The 19,811-nt window shown below is 36.3% G+C and overlaps 1 protein-coding gene across 1 annotated transcript in view; it reads left to right on the top strand.

Annotated features, from left to right (window-relative positions):
* HIBCH (3-hydroxyisobutyryl-CoA hydrolase) overlaps positions 1-19,811 on the top strand; it is a 96,908-nt gene that overhangs the window by 29,981 nt on the left and 47,116 nt on the right. Inside the window, exon 6 of the mRNA XM_044241163.1 lies at positions 5,871-5,923. Within this exon, the coding sequence (XP_044097098.1) occupies positions 5,871-5,923 (53 nt within the window). The remainder of the gene's footprint in view (positions 1-5,870; positions 5,924-19,811) is intronic.

The raw sequence follows: 19,811 nt of genomic DNA, 5'->3' as shown, positions 1-19,811 counted from the left end.
TTCCAGAGAATAACGTAATATACCCATCAGCCAGAATTGATAGACATGAATATTTTATTTTTGCTTGATGTTTTAAGATTTATTTGAAAGAAATATAATTCTACAGATTTTAAGCTTCAGTCCACTTTGATGCTTTCCTCAGTACCACTTTTTTTTTTCTCTCCCCAGAAGCAACCATTATCTCTCCCCAAGAAGTAATCATTGTCATTAATTTTTAGTATATCCTACTAGACCATAGTTAATATTTTTGTGACATATTTATGAAAAATGCCATTACTGTTTTTAAAATTTATGTAAGTAACGTTGTACTGTATATACCACTCAAAGTTGTTTTCTTTCTTTCTTTTTTTTTTTTTTTAAGACTTATTTATTTGACAGAGGGAGCACAAGTAGGCGGAGCAGCAGGCAGAGGGAGAGGGGGAAGCAGGCTCCCCACTGAGCAGGGAGCCCGATGTGGGGCTCTGGGACTTGATCCCGGGACCCTGAGATCATGACCTGAGCTGAGGGCAGATGCTTAACCAGTCGAGCCACCAGGTGCCCCTCAAAGTTGTTTTTCATAACATGGAATGTAACTGTTCCATAGTATTCTGTATTATGACTATACCCCTCTGGGCTTATCTATATCTATATTAATTGATATTTACGTTTTTTCAAGTTTTTACTAGTACAGATTGTACTAGTTAGTGTCTATGTACAAAAGTTTCTCTAGAAATAATAGAAGTAGAATGAATGGATCATAGTTGATATGTCTTCAGTTTTTTCTAGATTATTCTCTAAAGTAAAAGATTTTATTTTCTGCATGTCTTTCCATCATTTTTTCTGTTAAACTTTGTATGTCTGATATTGTGACTTTAATTTGCATTTCACTGAATATTGGTAAGATAGAAGGTGTTTGTGTTAAGTAATATTTAGATTTTCTTCTCATCCTTTGTTCATCTTAACGTTGGATTGTCTTTTTCTTACGATGGTGTATGTCTTTATATATTCTGGATTCCTCACTTATGTAGATTGTATGTAGAACACTTCTCCCTGCTACTTTGTTACCTTTTGGTATATACAGGTTTTTATTTGATGAGTTGAAATGTATCCATTGTTTTCCTGAATGATTTCTGCTTTTTTGCATTTGAAAAAATCTATTAACGCAGGTTTTTAAGTTGTTTCCATATTTCTTTTAATAGCTTCGGTATTTTGTTACTTTAAGTCTTTAACATACTTGAAATTATTTTTTGCATGTGACATCATTTAACTTTTATTTTTCAACCAGAAAGCCAGAGGTTGTAATGCCTTTTATTATAAAGTTCGTGCCTTTTTTACTGATTTTAGTGATACCTCTGTCGTACATCAAGTTCTTAAGATGTGGCCTGGTCTGTTTCGGGCTGCTTTCACTGGTCTGTACTTACGATGAAGCTACAATGTCAAAATTATCACAACTTTGGTATGTTTCTGTCTGGTAGTTTAAGTTGCCCTTGTTTTCTTTTAGAATTGTCTGGCTGCTCTTGGGGTTTTGATCTTCTGAATGAGTTTTGGAATTATTTTTTCTGGCTCCAGAGAAGATTCCGTTGCAGTTTTGATTGGGATGACAATTATAAATTAACTTAGGGTGATTTGACATCTTTCACATTGAGTCTTCTCATCTGTACATGCAGCACATCTCTTTATTTATGCAGACTTAAAAACTTAGAGAATCATAATTTACATACCGGAAAGCTCCCCCATCTCAAATAATTCAGTAACTTTTAGTAAACTTGTGTGACTATCACCCTAAACAACTTTGGAACTTTTAACCAGATTTGAGTTTTTATGTCCTTTAATAATGTTTTGTAACTTTATCCATAAATAAGTTGCTGCCTTTTTTTTTTTTAAGTTTTATTCTTAGGTAGCCTACTTTTTTTTATTAGTATATGTAATGGTAATTTTACTGTCACATTTTGTAATTTATTGTTTTTGGCATATTGAAGTGCTTTGGATTTTAAAGTTCGTTCTTACATCCTGCAACCCTGCTGAAATTTATTCTGATGATATTTCTGTAGATTCTCTTGGCTTTGCTACACAGGCAGTTATTCCATCTGTACGTATTTTTTTCACTTCTGTCTTTCCAGTCTTTATATTATGACTTTTCTTATATTTTGGCTGGGACCTCTATTGTAATGTTGAATGATTGTGTGTTGTCTTATTTCTGATGTCCATAGAAAAGTTTTAAACTTTCAATTTTTAGTATAATCTTTTTGTAGAGATACTTTTTTTTTTTTTTTTACCAAGTTACAGATATTACCTCTATTACTAATTCGTTAAGGGTGTTTCGTTTTTTATATTCAGTGGTAGTGGTGGTGCTTATTATCTGTTTGAACATCCACTTTCATTGACTTTTTCTCTCCCTTTCTTGGAAGGAATTTATTGACTTCCTCGCTTAGCAGATAGTTTTTCTAGTTATGTTTTGTTTAATCTAAAAGCTCTTTAGGATGAGCTTTTATGCAGGTAGTCCATTTCATAAGTTATGTGGGCCAGAATTTATTTCTGACTCAGAACATCACATTTGCTCACAATCACTGGCTGTAGCTTCACTCAGCTATTGATTTTGAGTTTATTCTGGCACTGGTGTTTTTGTTTTTTGGGTTTTTTTAATGATTGTGTTATGTTAGTCACCATAAAATATATCATTAGTTTTTGATGCAGTGTTCCAAGAGACATCGTTTATGTACAGCACCCAGTACTCCCAGTAATTCGTGCCCTCCTTAATACCCACCACCATGCTCGCCCATCCCCCAACCCCCTCCCCTCCCAAACCCCCAGATTGTTTCCTCAGAGTCCAGTCTCTCATGGTTCATCTCCCCCTCCGATTTGCTCCAATTTAATTTTACTCTCCTTCTCCTAATGTCATCTATGTTACTCGTTATGCTCCACAAGTAAGTGAAACTGTATGATTAACTTTCTCTGCTTGACTTATTTCACTCAGCATGATCTCCTCCAGTCCCAACAATGTTGATGTAAAAGTTGGGTATTCATCCTTTCTGATGGCTGAGTAATATTCCATTGTATGTACGGACCACATCTTCTTTATCCATTCGTCTGTTAAAGGGCATCTTGGCTCTTTCCACAGTTTAGTGATTGTGGACATTACTGCTATGAATATTGGGGTGCATATGACCCTTCTTTTCACTACATCTGTATCTTTGGGGGTAAATACCCAGTAGTACACTTGCTGGGCCATAGGGTAGCCCTATTTTTAATTTTCTGAGGAATCTCCACACTGGTTTCCAAAGTGGCTGCATCAGTTTGCATTCCCACCAGCAGTGTAGGAGGGTTCTCCTTTTCTCCACATCTTCAACATTTGATGTTCCTGCCTTGTTAACCTTTGCCATTCTAACTGGTCTAAAGTGGTATCTCATTGTGGTTTTGATTTGAATTTCCCTGATGGCCAATGGTGATGAACATTTTTTCATGTGTCTGTTAGCCATCTGTATGTCTTCACTGGAGAAGTGTCTGTTCATGTCTTCTGCCCATTTTTGGATATGATTATCTGTTTTCTTGGTGTTGAGTTTGAGGAGTTCTTTATAGATCTTGGATATCAGCCCTTTGTAGTGTCATTTGCGAATATCCTTCTCTCATTTTCCATGGGTTGCCTCTTTGTTTTGTTGACTGTTTCTTTGCTGTACAGAAGCTTTTTATCTTGATGAAATATAAAAAGTTCTTTTTCGCTTTTGCTTCCTTTCCTTTGGAGATGTGTATTGGAAGAAGTTGCTGTGGCCGATGTCGATGTCTGGCACTGGTGGATTTCCTTTGTTTGGCTTTGAACTTGGATGTACATCACAATTTTTTTTTTCCATGGAATTACTATGTATTTGAAGTAGGAGTGGGGAAAATAGGCTATTTCTTGGTTTAGCTCAGTGAGCCAGTTTGAATGAACTTCTCTCACTTCTTTAAGTCTGAAATTCTACATATCAGGTTTACTTAGAGTGGCTTCTTCATGTGGCTAATGAGAACTTGAACGAGACTAGTGTGAGCAAGAAACTGAATTTTAAATTTTACTTAATTGTCATTTTAATTTCAATAATTTTATTTGGCTAGTAGCTACAGTATTAGTACAGTTATATACTAAATAAAAGGAGATGGCAGAAAACTTTGAAGAAGTTTAAGGAGTTTGATTAAATATTAAAATACAGAGGGAAAGCCTTCAAGGTTTAATTTCTATACCTTATAATGATATATTTTGTTTAATAAGGAATGTGACGAATTCTGGCTTTATTCCCTGCATCAGTTAGCTTCTCATATTTTATATCTGAAATATATATATATCTGAAATGGGGTGTGTGTATATATCTCTATCCCAATCAACAGAGAAATTTCTTTCTGTAGTTTTTAGGGAATTACAGTTTCCTAAGGAATTACAGTTCAAGATTGAAGGGAATTATAATTCATGATTGAAGGCTATAGAAGTTGTGAACTTGCAAATATGAAATTAGGATGAAACTCATTCCAGAATTAGGACTTGATGGTTTGGCAAACTAGAAATATTTACAGAACTGCTAGATGGATTGAAATGGCAGTTTTATCCTTCCACATTGCTTGGGAATATTACTCAGACATAAAAAAGAATGAGATCTTGCCATTTGTGACAACACGGATGGATCTAGAGGATGTTATGCTAAGTGAAATGAGTCAGAGAAAGACAAATACCATATGATTTCACTTACATGTGGAATCTAAAAATGAATAAACAGCAGAAACAGACCTGCAAATACAGAGAACAAACTGATAATTGCTGGAGGGGAGGGGAGTGGAGGGGAAGTGAAGTGGGTGAAGAGGGGAGTGAGCATACAGTCTTCGTGTTACGGCATGAATAAGTCACAGGAACAAAAGGCACTGCACAGGGGATACAGTCAGTACGATTATAATGGCGTTGTATGGTGACAGATGGTAGCTGCACTTGCGGGGAGCTTAACATAATATATATAAACTTGTGGAATTACTCTGTTGTACACCTAAAACTAACATTGTATGTCTACTATACTTCAATTAAAAAAAAAAAGTCCAAAACTGAAGCCAGAAAAATTGAATTTTTATATTGGTCTTCAGTAAGTAAGTAATATTGGCAACAAGCAGTAACAGAAGTTCAGTGATTTACATTTTTGTTATGTTATAAGCAATTTCCCCTCTCAGAGGAAAAAAAAAAGGGAAAGAACACAGTAAAACTTTACAGAATTTTTGAGCTGAAAGGAACTTCTGAGGCCATATATTAAATCTCATTATTTAATAGATGAGGAAACTTCCTTATAAGTCATATGCATATATATAATATGCACATAAACATTAACTTGTGTGTGTATGAACGTGTATACACCTAAAGCTAATATATATATTGAATTGCCAGTACGTGTATGTGTGTGTGTGTGTGTGTGTATCTCATGCCAGTATACATATTGAATATAGTGGATTTGCCAGTTAATGACAATGATGAGACTGGAATCTGTGTCCTCTAACTCCCAGTCCTTGCTTTTTACTGTGTGTGGCACTTCCCTTCGTATTGAAAATAAATTGTTCCTTAAAATACAACTGTGTATATAAATATCCATGGCTTAGAAGGTAAATCTTAATTATATTTTTCAATAGCTGAGCTATAAAAGGCTTTCATTTGTTTTAGATTGAAGTGTTGAGTTGTTAAATGATAATAGACAGTCAAGATTGTGTCAGGATTGACATTTTAAAAAGAACATATTTCTGAAGCTGTGTATTTAGCCTCTTTGGTATTTCTTTCAAAAATTTCCTAAAGACAATATTCAGAGTTCATATAACACGAGATTTTTGGAAAAATGAATGTATTTTAAACATCATAATTAATTATAGCTCTGGGTTTTTTTTTTTTTTTTTTTAAGGTTCTTGCCGGAAACCATATGTTGCTCTTATTCATGGAATTACAATGGGTGGGGTAAGTAGACTGTCTTACTCTCCTCATTGATATGTGAGTTTACTAAAAATAAATTAATCATTACTGATCAGAAGTGAGGCCATGAATATAATACCATAGAACCCACTGAAAAAAAAATCCTGTTTGGATTTTGGATCTTTTCAGGTTTAGGATATAATATTTGCTTTTAACACTTTTAGATGATCGTCACCAAAAGAATATGTTCTTTTTTTTTTTTTAAAGATTTTATTTATTTATTTGTCAGAGAGAGAGGGAGAGAGAGTGAGCACAGGCAGACAGAGAGGCAGGCAGAGGCAGAGGGAGAAGCAGGCTCCCTGCCGAGCAAGGAGCCCGATGTGGGACTCGATCCCAGGACGCTGGGATCATGACCTGAGCCTAAGGCAGCTGCTTAACCAACTGAGCCACCCAGGCGTCCCAAGGATATGTTCTTAATTAAGTTATATACTACTTTAGCGTCTTGAATTAGCAAGCTTTTTTAACCAACAGAATGGGTTGAATTTTCTGTTATGTTGTTACAAAGAGTCCTTTTTCTACTTATAAGTAAACTGATGGTTTACGTATAAGCTTGCAACAGCTTCAGAAAAGAAACTGGAATGTTAAGGGATTTTTAGTCTGAATCGGGATGTGTTTGCCTAACTTATGTCTATTGCACAAAATCTCGCCTTAGTGAAAGTGTCTGGATACTTTATGAAGTTCTCTGAAAAAACTGTATTTCTTATCAATTGACAAAGTATTTCTTTTATGTCTGTATAATTACAAAGAAGTCTTAAATGTTTCTGGCCTTGAATAACTTGATGTAGAGTTGGAAAAACATGAAAAAATGACTGGAAAGGGGAAAATTGTATGATACTAGCTATACCAAAGACAAGCCTTTAAGGAAGTGAGAAGTCAGAATGGGTCTTCGTGGCAGGAAAAGGTAGGATTTAGGTAGGTAATAGGAGGCTGAAGGGAAGAATTTCAAAGATTCTATGTTCAAAGTTTCAGAGATTAGTCATTGGGAATATAAGAAGTCCCCCTGTTTTTCTGATAGAACCAAACTAGATAAAGCCTCTTGGGCACTGTCAGTTGCATAGATCTTGCATGTCATTATGGGAAAGGATTCTACTAGCAGGTGTGGTTAGAAAGCAGGATCAGAGGGCAACGTTCCCTCTTGGCTTGTTAACATATACAGAACATGAGTGGATTGTGCTTTCTTTGTCAAGGAAATGTTACCGTGAGGAAAAGACTGAAAAATAAAAATCCCTGAAAAAATATTGCAGAATAAGAGGAAGGAAAAGAATTGAAATTTGAAGGAACAGCTGCCTTGTGAATGTGCAAGGAACCCGGAGAAAATGAAAATAAAAACAACATTGGGCATACTGAGTAACGGTGAAAAGATACAGCTTGCATGAAATGGGAAAGACTGCCCGTGAGGAGACGGTGAGCTCAGAGGAGAGGCAGAAGGGAACGTAAGGATGGGTGAGGGGAGTAGCAAAACTGACATTCCCCTCAGGCCAGTAGATTAGAAGGTGAATTTAATATTCTAGATCGTGAAGCTGTGTCTGTGGAGGACAACCTTGAAAAGCACTAACTGTAAAAGGACAACGATGAAAATGGTAAGAAGAAACATTTTGAGGTAATGAATGCAGAAGAAGGATATTGGGAACCCAACAAAAGAATATTTCATGGAAAGTAAATTAAGCACTTAGAATAAAAATAATGACCTCATATAAAGATGACTTTCTTTAATTTAAAAACAAAAACAAAAACTCTCAAACCTGCACTATATATAATATATATAATGTATATAATTAAGGGAAACACACTCTTTCAGTGGGTTGAAGAGAGAGCCACATTTAGATAAAAGCTGAGGTAAGTTTTTCTAAATGACAAGCTTTAAGGGAAAAAACCTGGAAGTGTTCAGGCCAGGGAGCAGAGGTGAAGGAGTAGTTGGTGAGTACAAGTTATATACCAAGGAATGTAAGTCAGTTCTGGTTTCAGAGTTTGTTACACTAAGTGCCAGAAGTTAATAGATTGAGAAAGTTGTGAAATAAAGTCGTTAAGACTCAAGAGTTTCCTACCCAACCAAGTTGTCATTTGGTATAATTGTAAAAGAATATTTTCAGAAAGGAAAGGGCTTAGAAAATACGTTGCCTACATATCATTGTTGAAAATATTTCAATCAATACTTGGTCTAGTTGACCAAAAGATAACTCAGGTTTAATAGCACAAGACTAATGTTGATATGAAAGGATGGGTGAACTGCCCTTTGTACTATCAATGAGCAGAAATTCCATTTTTCATAGGAGCCTGAGAAGAGTTATGGCTCTATTGTAGTGCATCTGAGTGAATTGGCTGTGCTTTTTAGCCTCCATGGTATCTGTCATTGGTACAGTGGTTGCACACATTCCTATTTATGTTACAGTCAAGAATACTCCAGTTATTTCTAAAGAGAAGACTATAGTAAAACAGATCAAGATAATGTCTTGACTAGAGGTAGTAAAGGTGATGCTGCTTCTTTCTAGTGGTCTGTTTTCTCTTTTTAATGAATATGAATGACCTTCAGAATAAAAATGAAAAAAATACATACGTCATGTTAGCTTTAATGAGAATACCACCAGAGAACTAAGTTTTAGTGCCCTAAGGCAGTGGTTTTCAAGGTGTTATTTTTGTACTAGCAGTATCAGCAACATTTAAGAGTTAGTTAGAAATACACATTCTGGGGCCCTACCCCAAAGTCAGACTCTAAGGGTGGGGCCCAGTGGTCTGTCTTGACAAGCCCTCCAAGTGATTCTGGGTCATGCTAAGTGTGAAAACCATGGCACAAGGCATCCATTGTATGTCATGAATTAACTTCTCTCATATTTGTCCTGTGTCTCTAGAATGGTACCAGTTACGTACCATCCTTGGGAAAATTGACAAAATAGTCAAGTCGTGAGAAATCCCTTAATGAACACGGTTCTTTTATATTACATATTATCAGCCCCTTCCACCCCCCAAAAAACCCAACAACCCGTATGTGTCTAGATCCCATTAGCTCCGCCCAGCAGCAGCTTTGCAAATAGTCCATATGTAATTCATTCTTAGAGTGAAATTCTAACCTGTTTGTGACCATCCTAAATACTACTATGATTAGATGTGATTTCTTCCTCCATTGACTTCTGGATTCAATCTGTACTTCAAATTTGGCATTTATACTTTGTTACTATGAAATACGCCCAAATATGTTAGAAGGTCTATAAGGGCAAAGGCTGTCATTGTCCTCTTTTTTATTTTAAATCCATCTCAACAACACAGTATTTATTTATTTATTAAAACAGTTCCACTTTAAGTAATGGACATATTATGTATCCTTTGAAAATATGAAGTTTACAGACTTGAAGTGAACCAGTTCTTTCTTTTCTTCTTTCTTTGTAGTGGTATTTTGAGTGTATCATGGTTTTAAAGGCTAACTTTTCATGTCTCAATTCAAACTGTGCTCAATCTAAGACTCTCAGTGAATTCTCCCTTTTGAAAATATAATACTTTAGGGCCATCTGGATGGGTCAGTGGTTAAGCCTCTCTGCGTTCAGCTCAGGTCATGATTTCAGGGTCCTGGGATCGAGCCCCGCATTGGGCTCTCTGCTCGGCAGGGAGCCTTCTTCACCCTTTGCCTGCCTCTCTGCCTACTTGTGATCTCTCTCTCTGTCAAATAAATAAAGTAAAAAAAAAAAGAAAAGAAAAAGAAAGAAAAGAAAATACGGTGCTTTAAATATTGGCTTTCAACCTTGGCTGCATTTTAGAATCCCTTGGGAGACTTAAAAGTTCTAGTGCCCAGGCTTTACTCACTTCACAGAATTATTAAATCAGGTACTGGAATGGGACCCTGGTGTTTTGAGAGCTCTTTGGTGATCCCAGTGTGTAGCTGAGGTTATGAACTGCTGATCTACTAGGGATTCTTAACCAGTGTGTGGGTCAGGATTATCTGTGGACCTTCAAAATCCCCTGGGACATTGTTTTTCACAGGTTAGCTGTATCAGAATCACTTGGAGGGCTTATTGAAATGCAGACTCCTCCCACCTTCATTCCAGTTAAGTCCCTTTGAAGTGTGGTCCAAAAATTTGCATTTCTAAAACGGTCCCAGATGATGATGCTCCTGATAGTGTGGGTGAGTCACTTTGGGAATCACTACCACAGGTGCTGAGAACATGTAGTGTGTTATTAAAAATCCTTTATTTTCAGAATTGTTAGAATTTTAGTGTTATATAAAATGTTTCATATAAATATATCTTTAAATCCTAATACAGAAGTACAGAATAAGAGCAAATATGGCTTAAGGTGTACAAATGGTAATTGTTTATTCTTATTTTGATACTGATCAATAAATTGTTTCTCATAACGTAAGAAAGAATTTTGTTAAGGGAACTTGAACAGTCCAAAAGATGGCACCATAGAGCTTTTTTTTTTCTTTTTACTACAGAAAAAGTTTTTTCTATCAAGGACAATAATAGTTTTTACCGTCTTTTGTTATCTATCATGAAGAGTAAACAGCACAGTGCAGAGTAGATGAGATGGCTACATTCCCTTATGTTTCAGATTTGAACATTTACTCAATATTTTGGTCTTTGGTAAAGTAAAAAAATGAATGTTTCTTTTTAAAATTTTCTTATTTTTATTTATTTTTAATTTTTATTAATTTTTATTTTTTCTCATAGCCCAGCTACCCTCTCCCTACTCCCCAACCCCCCAGCAACCCTCAGTTTGTTTTGTGAGATTAAGAATCTTACGGTTTGTCTCCCTCCCCATCCCAGCTTGTGTGCTGCTTCACTTGGTTGATCACAATTATTTACGGTTATGTCATTCCAGTGTTTCTGCAAGAGATGAACAATTTTTTTGAATAAAAATGCAAAAGAATAGTTCATTCTGTTTTGTAGAAAGATTTTTAATTCCTTTCCCCTTTATTTTTAAATATCTGAATTCATATTTTCTCAAGTTAATATATATAGACAAATGATTAAAAACCAGTATTACTTTTAGGTAGATATAGAACAGAACAGTGTTTAAATTTTTACTCCATATGCTTAGTACCACCCATATTTCCCTCTCAACTGAACTCGATTTAAAGAACTTTCAGATTTCTTCCTTTCTCCTTTTCTCCATTCCTTCGTTTCTCCTCTCTCACCACAATGCATTTTACAATAGAAATCAGGTTAACTCCCCCAAGCCAACTCAAAACATGGGTGCAATGTGGTATTGTCTCTTTCAAAGTGGTAAGATGCTGCTGGCAAAGGGCTTTGTGATCAAAATAATGGAAAATTTTAAATTCTGTTTTTTGGGGGTAAAGATTTTATTTATTTGATAGAGACACAGTGAGAGGGCATACAAGCTGGAGGAGAGGCAGAAGGAGAAGCAAGCGTCCCGCTGGGCAGGGAGCCCGATATGGGGCTTGATGCGGGGCTTGATCCCAGGACTTGAGATCATTACCTGAGTCAACTGAGCCACCCAGGCACCCTGGAAAATTTAAAGCTTTAAGGCATACTTTAGAAAGGGCTATATTCAAAGTAGTAGAAAAGTGGGCATTGGAGTGGGAATAGTGAGTGTAGACAATACCCCCGTGACTTTGTGGGACACAAGCTAACCACGTGGAAAATTGACTAGTGCTCAGTTACTGAATCAGATTAAGTTTAATCACTCCTAAATGTCATTGAGATGTCCTTTTTTAATGAGAAGAATTGATAGTCCTCAGAGATTAAATTATATTAAGGTCCTACAAAGGTCTCTGAGGAAATAGTGCATCTTCAGTTTTAAAAAGTATTCTGTTTAGTGATATTTGATATTTTTGATATTTAGTGATATTTGAATAGACATTTTAAGAAATGATTTTAATTATAAAATGCTGGGTTTTTTTGTAATACTCTTTAGTTACTTAAGAACCTGACCCTTACGAAAAAAGAGATGCAGTGATTTTATTAACTAAAGAAGATTTTTGAAGAAACTTTGAGTTCAGCTTACTTTGGTATACTTCGCCCCACCACCGCCACCATCATTTAATATAGTAATGAAAACAGACATGCGTGGGCCGTGCCATTTCTTAAATTTATTTTATTTTATTTTTTTATGAGAGAGCAAGCATAGGGAGGGGAGGGGCAGAGAGAGAGAGAGAGAACCTTAAGTGGGCTCCATGCCCAGCTCAGAGCCCGACATGGGGCTCAGTCTCATGACCCTGAGATCATGACCTGAACCAGAATCCAGAGTCACCTGCTTAATCAGCTGAGCCATCCGGGTGCCCTTAGACCTTGCCATTTTTATTAATTTAATTAATTTTTTAAGATTTTTATTTGAGAGAGAGAGTGAGAGCTAGAGAAAGAGAGCACACACACGTGTGAGTACACACACACAGGGAGAGAGAGAGAAGCAGACTCTGCTGAGCAGGGAGCCCAATGTGGGGTTTGATCTCAGGACCCTGGGATCACGATCTGAGCTGAAGGCAGATGCGTAACTGACTGAGCCACCCAGGTACCCCAGGATCATGGGGTCCCAGGACTACATATAGAGTGTGTGTATGTGTATATGTATATATATATGTGTGTGTGTATATACACATACACACACACACACACACACACACACACACATACATTTTCTTTATCCAGTCATCTGTGGGTAGATGTGTTCATAACTGACTGTTGTGGGTGATGCTGCAGTGAGCATGGGAGTATAGATAACTCTTGGAGATAGTGATTTTGTTTTTTTTCCAGTATTGTCCGGAAGTGGAATTGCTGGATCACATGGTGGTTCTATTTTAATTTCTTAGTGAATCCCTCCATACTCTTTTTCACAGTGGCTGTACCAGTTTGCATTCCCACCCATAGTGTACTAGGTTTCCCTTCTCTTCACACCTTTGCTAGTATTTATTATCCCTTGTCCTTTTTTTTTAAGATTTTATTTATTTTTTTGAGAGACAAGAGAGAACACATGCGCAGGAGCTGGGGGAGAGGGAAGTTCACCGCTGAGCGGGGAGTCTGATGCAGGACTTGATCCCAGGATCCTGGGGTCATGACCTGAGCGAAAGCAAACGCTTAACCAAATGAGCCACTCATGTACCCCCTTGTCTTTTTGATAATAGACATTCTAGCAGGTGTGAGGTGATACTCCAGTGTGGTATTGATTTGCATTTCCCTCATTTTACTGATGTTGAACACCTTTTTTGTACTTTTTGGCCATTTTTTGTGTCTTCTTTGAGAAAATGTCTCTTCCATTTATTTTTTAATCAAATTGTTGGGGTTTTTTTGCTGTTGAGTTGTAGGCGTTCCTTGTGTATTTTGGGTATGAAGCCCTTTTTGGATATATGCTTTGCAAATATTTTCTCCTAGTCCATAGGTTTTTTTCATTTTGCTCGTGGTTTCCTTTGATAAGGAGAGGCTTTTAGTTTGAGTAATCCACTTGTTTGCTTTGCTTTTGGTGTCACGTCTAAAAAATCTTTGCCAAGACCAATATCAAGGAGTTTGCCCATGTTTTCTTCTAGGTGTTTTATGGTTTCAGGTCTTACATTCTTTAATCCATTTTTTTTTCCAATTTATTTATTTTCAGAAAAACAGTATTCATTATTTTTTCACCACACCCGGTGCTCCATCTTTAATCCATTTTGAGTTGATTTTTTGTGTATGCTGTAAGATGGGGTCCAGTTTCATTTTTTCCTATGTGGCTATCCAGTTTTCCCAGCACCCATTATTGAAGTAACTGTCCTTTCTCTATTGTATATTCTTGGCTCCTGTGTTGAAAATTAATGGACCATATATATGTGGCTTTATTCTGGGTTCTCTATTTTCCATTTGATCTGTGTGGCTTGCCTTTTTTTTTTTTTTTTTAAAAAATGCCAGTGCTGTTGTGTTTTGATCATTACAGCTTGTAATATAGTTTGAAATCAGGAAGGGTGATGTCTCCATCATTGTCCTTTCTCAAGGTTGTTTTTGGCTCTTTGGGGTCTTTTGTGGTTCTGTACAAACTTTGTTCTATTTCTGTGAAAAATGCCATTGGAATTTTATTAGGGATTGCATTGTATCTGTAGGTTTCTTTGGATGGTATGGACATTTTCTTTTCTTTTTTTCTAAATGACTAAAAGTTTATTTTATACATTGGATATACATAAGAAATACCAAAAAAAAAAAAATGTATCAAAGAACAGACCCCAAACTAGGGATAGTACAGACATTTTAACAGTATTCTTCCAATCCATGAGCACAGAATATTTTTCCATTTATTTGTTCCTTCTTCAATTCCTTTCACCCATGTCTTAACAGTTTTCAGTGTATCTTTCAGCTCCTCAGTTAAATTTGTTTCGGGGTATTTTCTTCTTTTTGACGTAATTGTTAATGGGATTGTTTTCTTCTCTTTCTGAAAGTTTGGTGTTAGCATGTAGAAAAAATACAGCTGGTTTTCATGTATTAATTTTGTTTCCTGAAACTTTATAAAATTATTTTATTCTAATAGTTTGTTTGAGGGGGAAGTCTTTGAAGTTTTCTAAAAGTAGTGTCATATCATCCCTAAACACAGTTTTATTGCTTCCTTTCCAATTTGGATGCCTTTTATTTATTTTTCTTGCCTAATTGCTTGGGTTAGGACTTTTAGTACTATGTTAAGTAAAAAGTGGCAAGGACAGATATCCTTGTCTTGTTCTCCATCTTAGAGGAAAAGCTTTTAGCTTTTCACTGTGGAGTATAACATTAGCTTTGGGTTTGTCACGTATGGCCTTTATTATGTTGAGGTACATTCCATCTATACCTAAATTGTTGACGGTTTTTATCATGAAACAATGTTGGATTTGTCATATGTGACTTTTCTGTATCTATTTAAATGATCATATGATTTTTATCTATGGAGTTGATCATGTGACTTTTATCCTTCATTTTGTTAATGTGGTATGTCATATTGATTGATTTGCATGTTTTGAACCAGCCTCGCATCTCAGGAATAAACCCCACTGGATCATGGTATGTGATTCTTTTAATGTAATGTTGATTTGAGTTTGCTAGTATTTTGTTGAGGATTTTTGCACTGTTCACCAAGAGTATAGGCCTGTAATTTTTGTCTCTTGTAGCATTCTTGTCTAGTGATAGATACTCATATTGCTAGGTCAGCTTGTGTATGTCAGGGTGACCTGATTTCAGATACATCAATATAACTCACATACAGATTGGGCTCTGTGATTTTTTTTTTTTTAATTCAGTTTAGTTAACATGTATAGTACTAGTTTCAGGGGTAGAATTTGGTGATTCATCAGTTCCATATAACACCCAGTACTCATTACATCAAGTGCCTCCTTAATGCCCATCCCCCAGTTACCCCACCTCACTACCCACCTGCCCTCCAGCAACCCTCGCTTGTTTCCTGTGGTTAAGAGTCTCTTATGTTTTGCCTCCTTCTCTGTTTTTATCTTATTTTTTTCTTCCTTTCCACTATGTTCATCTGTTTTGTTTCTTAAATTCCATGTATGAGTGAAATCATATGGCATTTATCTTTCTCTGGCTCTTATTTTACTTAGCATAAGACCCTCTAGTTTCATCCACATCAGTGCAAATGGTGAGGTATCATTCTTTTTGATGGCTGAGTAATATTCCACTGTGTGTGTGTGTGTGTGTGTATCCCATATCTTCTTTATCCATCATCTGTCAATGGATAGTTGGACTCTTTCCACAATTTGGCTGTTGTGGACATTGTTTCTATAAATACTGGGGTGCATGTGCCCCTTAGAACCACTATTTTTATATTCTTTGGGTAAATACCTAGTTGTCTCTGTGATTCTCATTTGTCCTTTGCAGTTTTAGGGTAGAGTGTGATGAAAGTAGACTTGAAGTTGATATGCAAAGGTAAAGGGTTACCATCAGGACTAAAGAAAGGTACTGCAGTGCATTTGCCCTGGGAAGTAAAAATAAAAAGAACTATATTGACAGGTGAACTTCTCTACAGAGAAAGCAATAAAATTATACTAAAAGTGGAAGAATAATTAGAAAAGAGAATATGAAATAGTAGTAAGACTGCAGAGGCTGTGCAAGGAAGAATTAGGAAATTTCCCTTGGATATTTCTAAGTGTGTAGAATATGTGCTTATATTTATTCATTTTTATCTGTATTCACTGTTGACTTTCTCCAAGTGTAGATGATTATATTCTTCTTGCTAGAGAGGGGTAGAGTCTCCTTCTCTCCCTTGGTACTCTATGATTTCCTTCTGCCTTATTAGGGGAGAGTTAGGCTGGCTTTTAGCTGCACAATTTCTGATCATATATCATATATATTTATATGTGATATGTATGTTTATATTGGATACATATATGGGTATAATTATAAATATGCATATATTGGGGGATGTGCTCATTGAGGTAAAAAACCTTGAGTGTCAATCTGGGAGGTGTGTATTTTCAGGTTATTTCAAATGTATGCTTTAAGTATGACATACTAGAATTTTCCTATTTTCTGGATTTAAAAAAATTGGAAACATAATTGACCTATAATATTGTATTAGTTTTAGGTATGTAACATAATTATTTGGTATGTGTATATACTGCAAAATGATTACCACAGTAAGTTAACATCCATCACCACACATGGTTAACAATAATCTTTTTTTCCTTGTGATGAGAGCTTTTAAGATTTACTCTTTTAACAACTTCCAAGTGTCCTCCTGTTTTTTTTTATTAAAAACTATACCTGGGGCACCTGGGTGGCTCAGTGGGTTAAAGCCTCTGCCTTCGGCTCAGGTCATGGTCCCAGGGTCCTGGGATCGAGCCCCGCATCGGACTCTCTGCTCAGCGGAGAGCCTGCTTCCTCCTCTCTCTCTGCCTGCCTCTCTGCCTGCTTGTGATCTCTGTCTGTCAAACAAATAAATAAATAAAATCTTTAAATATATATATATATATACCTGAAGAATGGTAGACCATTAACATGTAAATATTTATACTTCAGTTATTTGTTTCTACTGAATATCCTTTTCATCCAAATATAATACGAAGTATGCATCAAAAGCAGGAGGGAAATTTCATTTCGTGCTGATCTCTGCAGTCTATTAAAATACATTAACATTATATAGTCAGTATATTAGTATCATTAATATGCCGTACTAGCCTATTAATGTTAATGCAAGAAGCACAATAAAGTCTTTGTTTTTAGTGTGGAGCCTGCTGATCAGACTGTAGATCTAAGGCATGTGGACCCAGAGATACATTATGAAAGTCATCTTATAGTCATGATATTAACTTTCATATTGTAATGAAATTATGATGGAAACCTATTTAAATTTCTAACAAAAATGTGTGCCTATTTCAAAGCTCTGTTTATAATCCCGAATGATGATGAGAGACGACTCTCCCATACTCTGATACTGTGATGCAGTGTTCGTTCTGGGTAGGAGCTTCCTCATTGTTCCTGGCGAGAATTTAAACCCATGACCCTTTGTGTGAGCCTTAGTCACATCACTCTATTGTGTGACTTTCTGAGTGAGTTGCTTTCATAACGGTGGGTGTTGGCTTTGTTTACTTTGTAACATTTATTTTTAATTTTTTTTAAATTAAAAACTTTTTGTGAAGCAGCTTCAAATTTTACAGAAAATATGCACTAATCATACAGAGAACTTCTACATAGTCTTCATATTCCCTGTGATTTCTACATTTGTTTTATCATTCTTTCTTCTCTCCTACCTCTGTGTCTTCATAGAGGTTAAAATTTCATTTTAACCATTTGAGAGAAAGTTGAAGACGTGATAACTGTTGTTAAATTGTTCAGTAGGTATTGTCTAAGAATAAGGACACCAAAATCAAGAAATTTAACAGTGACCCAGTACTGTTACCTGGAACATTTCTTTTTCAAGCACCTAATTTAATTGTTCTACATATGTCCTTGTTTGTTTACTGGGGGGTTAATCTTGCCATTAATATAAATTATGGAGTATTTTTATATACTTTAAGATATAACTTTATCTTAAGTTAACTTTACATATCCTTGTAATTATCAGAGCACCTGTGTGGCTCAGTTGCTTAAGCATCTGACTCTTGATTTTGGGTGAGGTCATGATCTCAGGGTCATGGCATCAAGCTTGTCCACGTGCTTAGAGGGGAGTCTGCTTAAGATTCTCTCCCTCTCCCTCTGCCTGCCCCCCCAGCTGCCCGAGCTCTTGTGCATAGCGGCACGTGCGTGAGCACTCTCTCTTTCTGTCTCTAAAACAAACAAGTAAAGCTTTTAAAAAATCTTTATCCATTTTTAAAAAATGTTGCTTTTTGTTTCAAATAGTATATTATTTGGAAATACAGAAACGATGCTTATTTCTAACGGCTAATTAACATAATTTTGAAGGATTTAACTGTGCTTTTAATTATAATAAGGTCTTTTTTAAAGCCTTAAATAGAGCTGTGCCAGCCTTTTCCCTTTACTGAACAGTCTAAAAATCCATCTATGTCTGTTAATTAAAAAGCAGTCTTAGGGTTGCCTGCGTGGCTCAGATGGTAAAGCATCTGCCTTCAGCTCAGGTCATGATCCCAGGGTCCTGGGATTGAACCCTGCTTCTCTTCTCTCTCTCTGTCTACTGCTCCCCCTGCTTGTGCTTTCTTGCTCTGTCAAATAAATAAACAAAATCTTTAAAAAAAAAAAAAAAAAAGGAAAGTTTTATATTGCCTAAATTTTGCCTTTTTTTTTTTTTTAAAGATTTTTATTTGTTTATTTGACAGAGAGAGATTATGAGTGGTCAGAGGAACAGGCAGAGAGAGAGGGGGAAGCAGGCTCCCTGCTGAGCAGAGAGCCCTATGTGGGGCTCGATCTCAGGACCCTGGGATCATGACCTGAGCTGAAGGCAGAGGCTTTAACCCACTGAGTCACTCAGGTGCCCCAGGATTACTTCAAATAGTATATAAATGCACCATAAACAAAAACAACAAATTAGACTTCAAAATTAAGAACTTCTTTGCATTCCAAGACATCACTAAGAGTGAAAAGGCAAACCACAGACTGAAAAATAAGTCTTGGAATGCAAGTATCTGACAAAGGAATCCTGTTTAGAATGTATAAAGAACTTCTGTAGTCCATACAAAAATCCAGTGCAAAAATGAACAGTAGATCAGAGTAGACATATCATAGGGATATCCAGATAACAAATACAACAAACATTCAACTGCATTGGTCAAGGAAGTGGAAATTAAAATCACAATGAAATACTAACATATACTCATTTAAATGGCTAAAATTATGAAAGACAAGTTCAAGTATTTTTGAGGATGGGGAATAACAGACTCATATAATGCTGGTGGAGCAGAAAATTGGTTCTACTGCTTTGGAAGAGTGCCATTTAAAAAAATCTATGTATTTTTAAAAATATTTTTTATTAATTATTTTTCTTAACATATAATGTATTATTTGCTTCAGGGGTACAGGTCTGTGAATCATCAGGCTTACAGACTTCACAGCACTCACCGTAGCACACACCCTCCCCAATGTCCATAACCCCATCACCCTCTCCCTAGCCTCCTTCCCCTGGAAAACCTCAGTTTGTTTTGAGAGATTAAGAATCTCTTATGGGGGACGCCTGGGTGGCTCAGTTGGTTAAGCAGCTGCCTTCGGCTCAGGTCATGGTCCCAGGGTCCTGGGATCGAGTCCCACATCGGGCTCCTTGCTCAGCAGGGAGCCTGCTTCCCCCTCTGCCTCTGCCTGCCATTCTGTCTGCCCGTGCTCGCTCTCTCTCCCTCTCTCTCTCTGATAAATAAAATCTTAAAAAAAAAAAAAAAAAGAATCTCTTATGGTTTGTCTCCCTCGAGTCCCATCTTGTGGAAAATTGTTATTTTTAAAAGTTAATTGAATTCGTTCCTTTGACCCAGTAGTTTTACTCCCTGGTATGTACCCAAACAAAATATGTGCACTTACACACCAAAAGACATGCATAGGATGGTCACTGA

Source organism: Neovison vison, chromosome 3 (assembly GCF_020171115.1).
Source record: "Neovison vison isolate M4711 chromosome 3, ASM_NN_V1, whole genome shotgun sequence".
Classification (NCBI taxonomy): Eukaryota; Metazoa; Chordata; class Mammalia; order Carnivora; family Mustelidae; genus Neogale; species Neogale vison.
The sequence above is the reverse complement of the archived record's forward strand: the minus strand, read 5'-3'. Positions and strand labels throughout refer to the sequence as shown.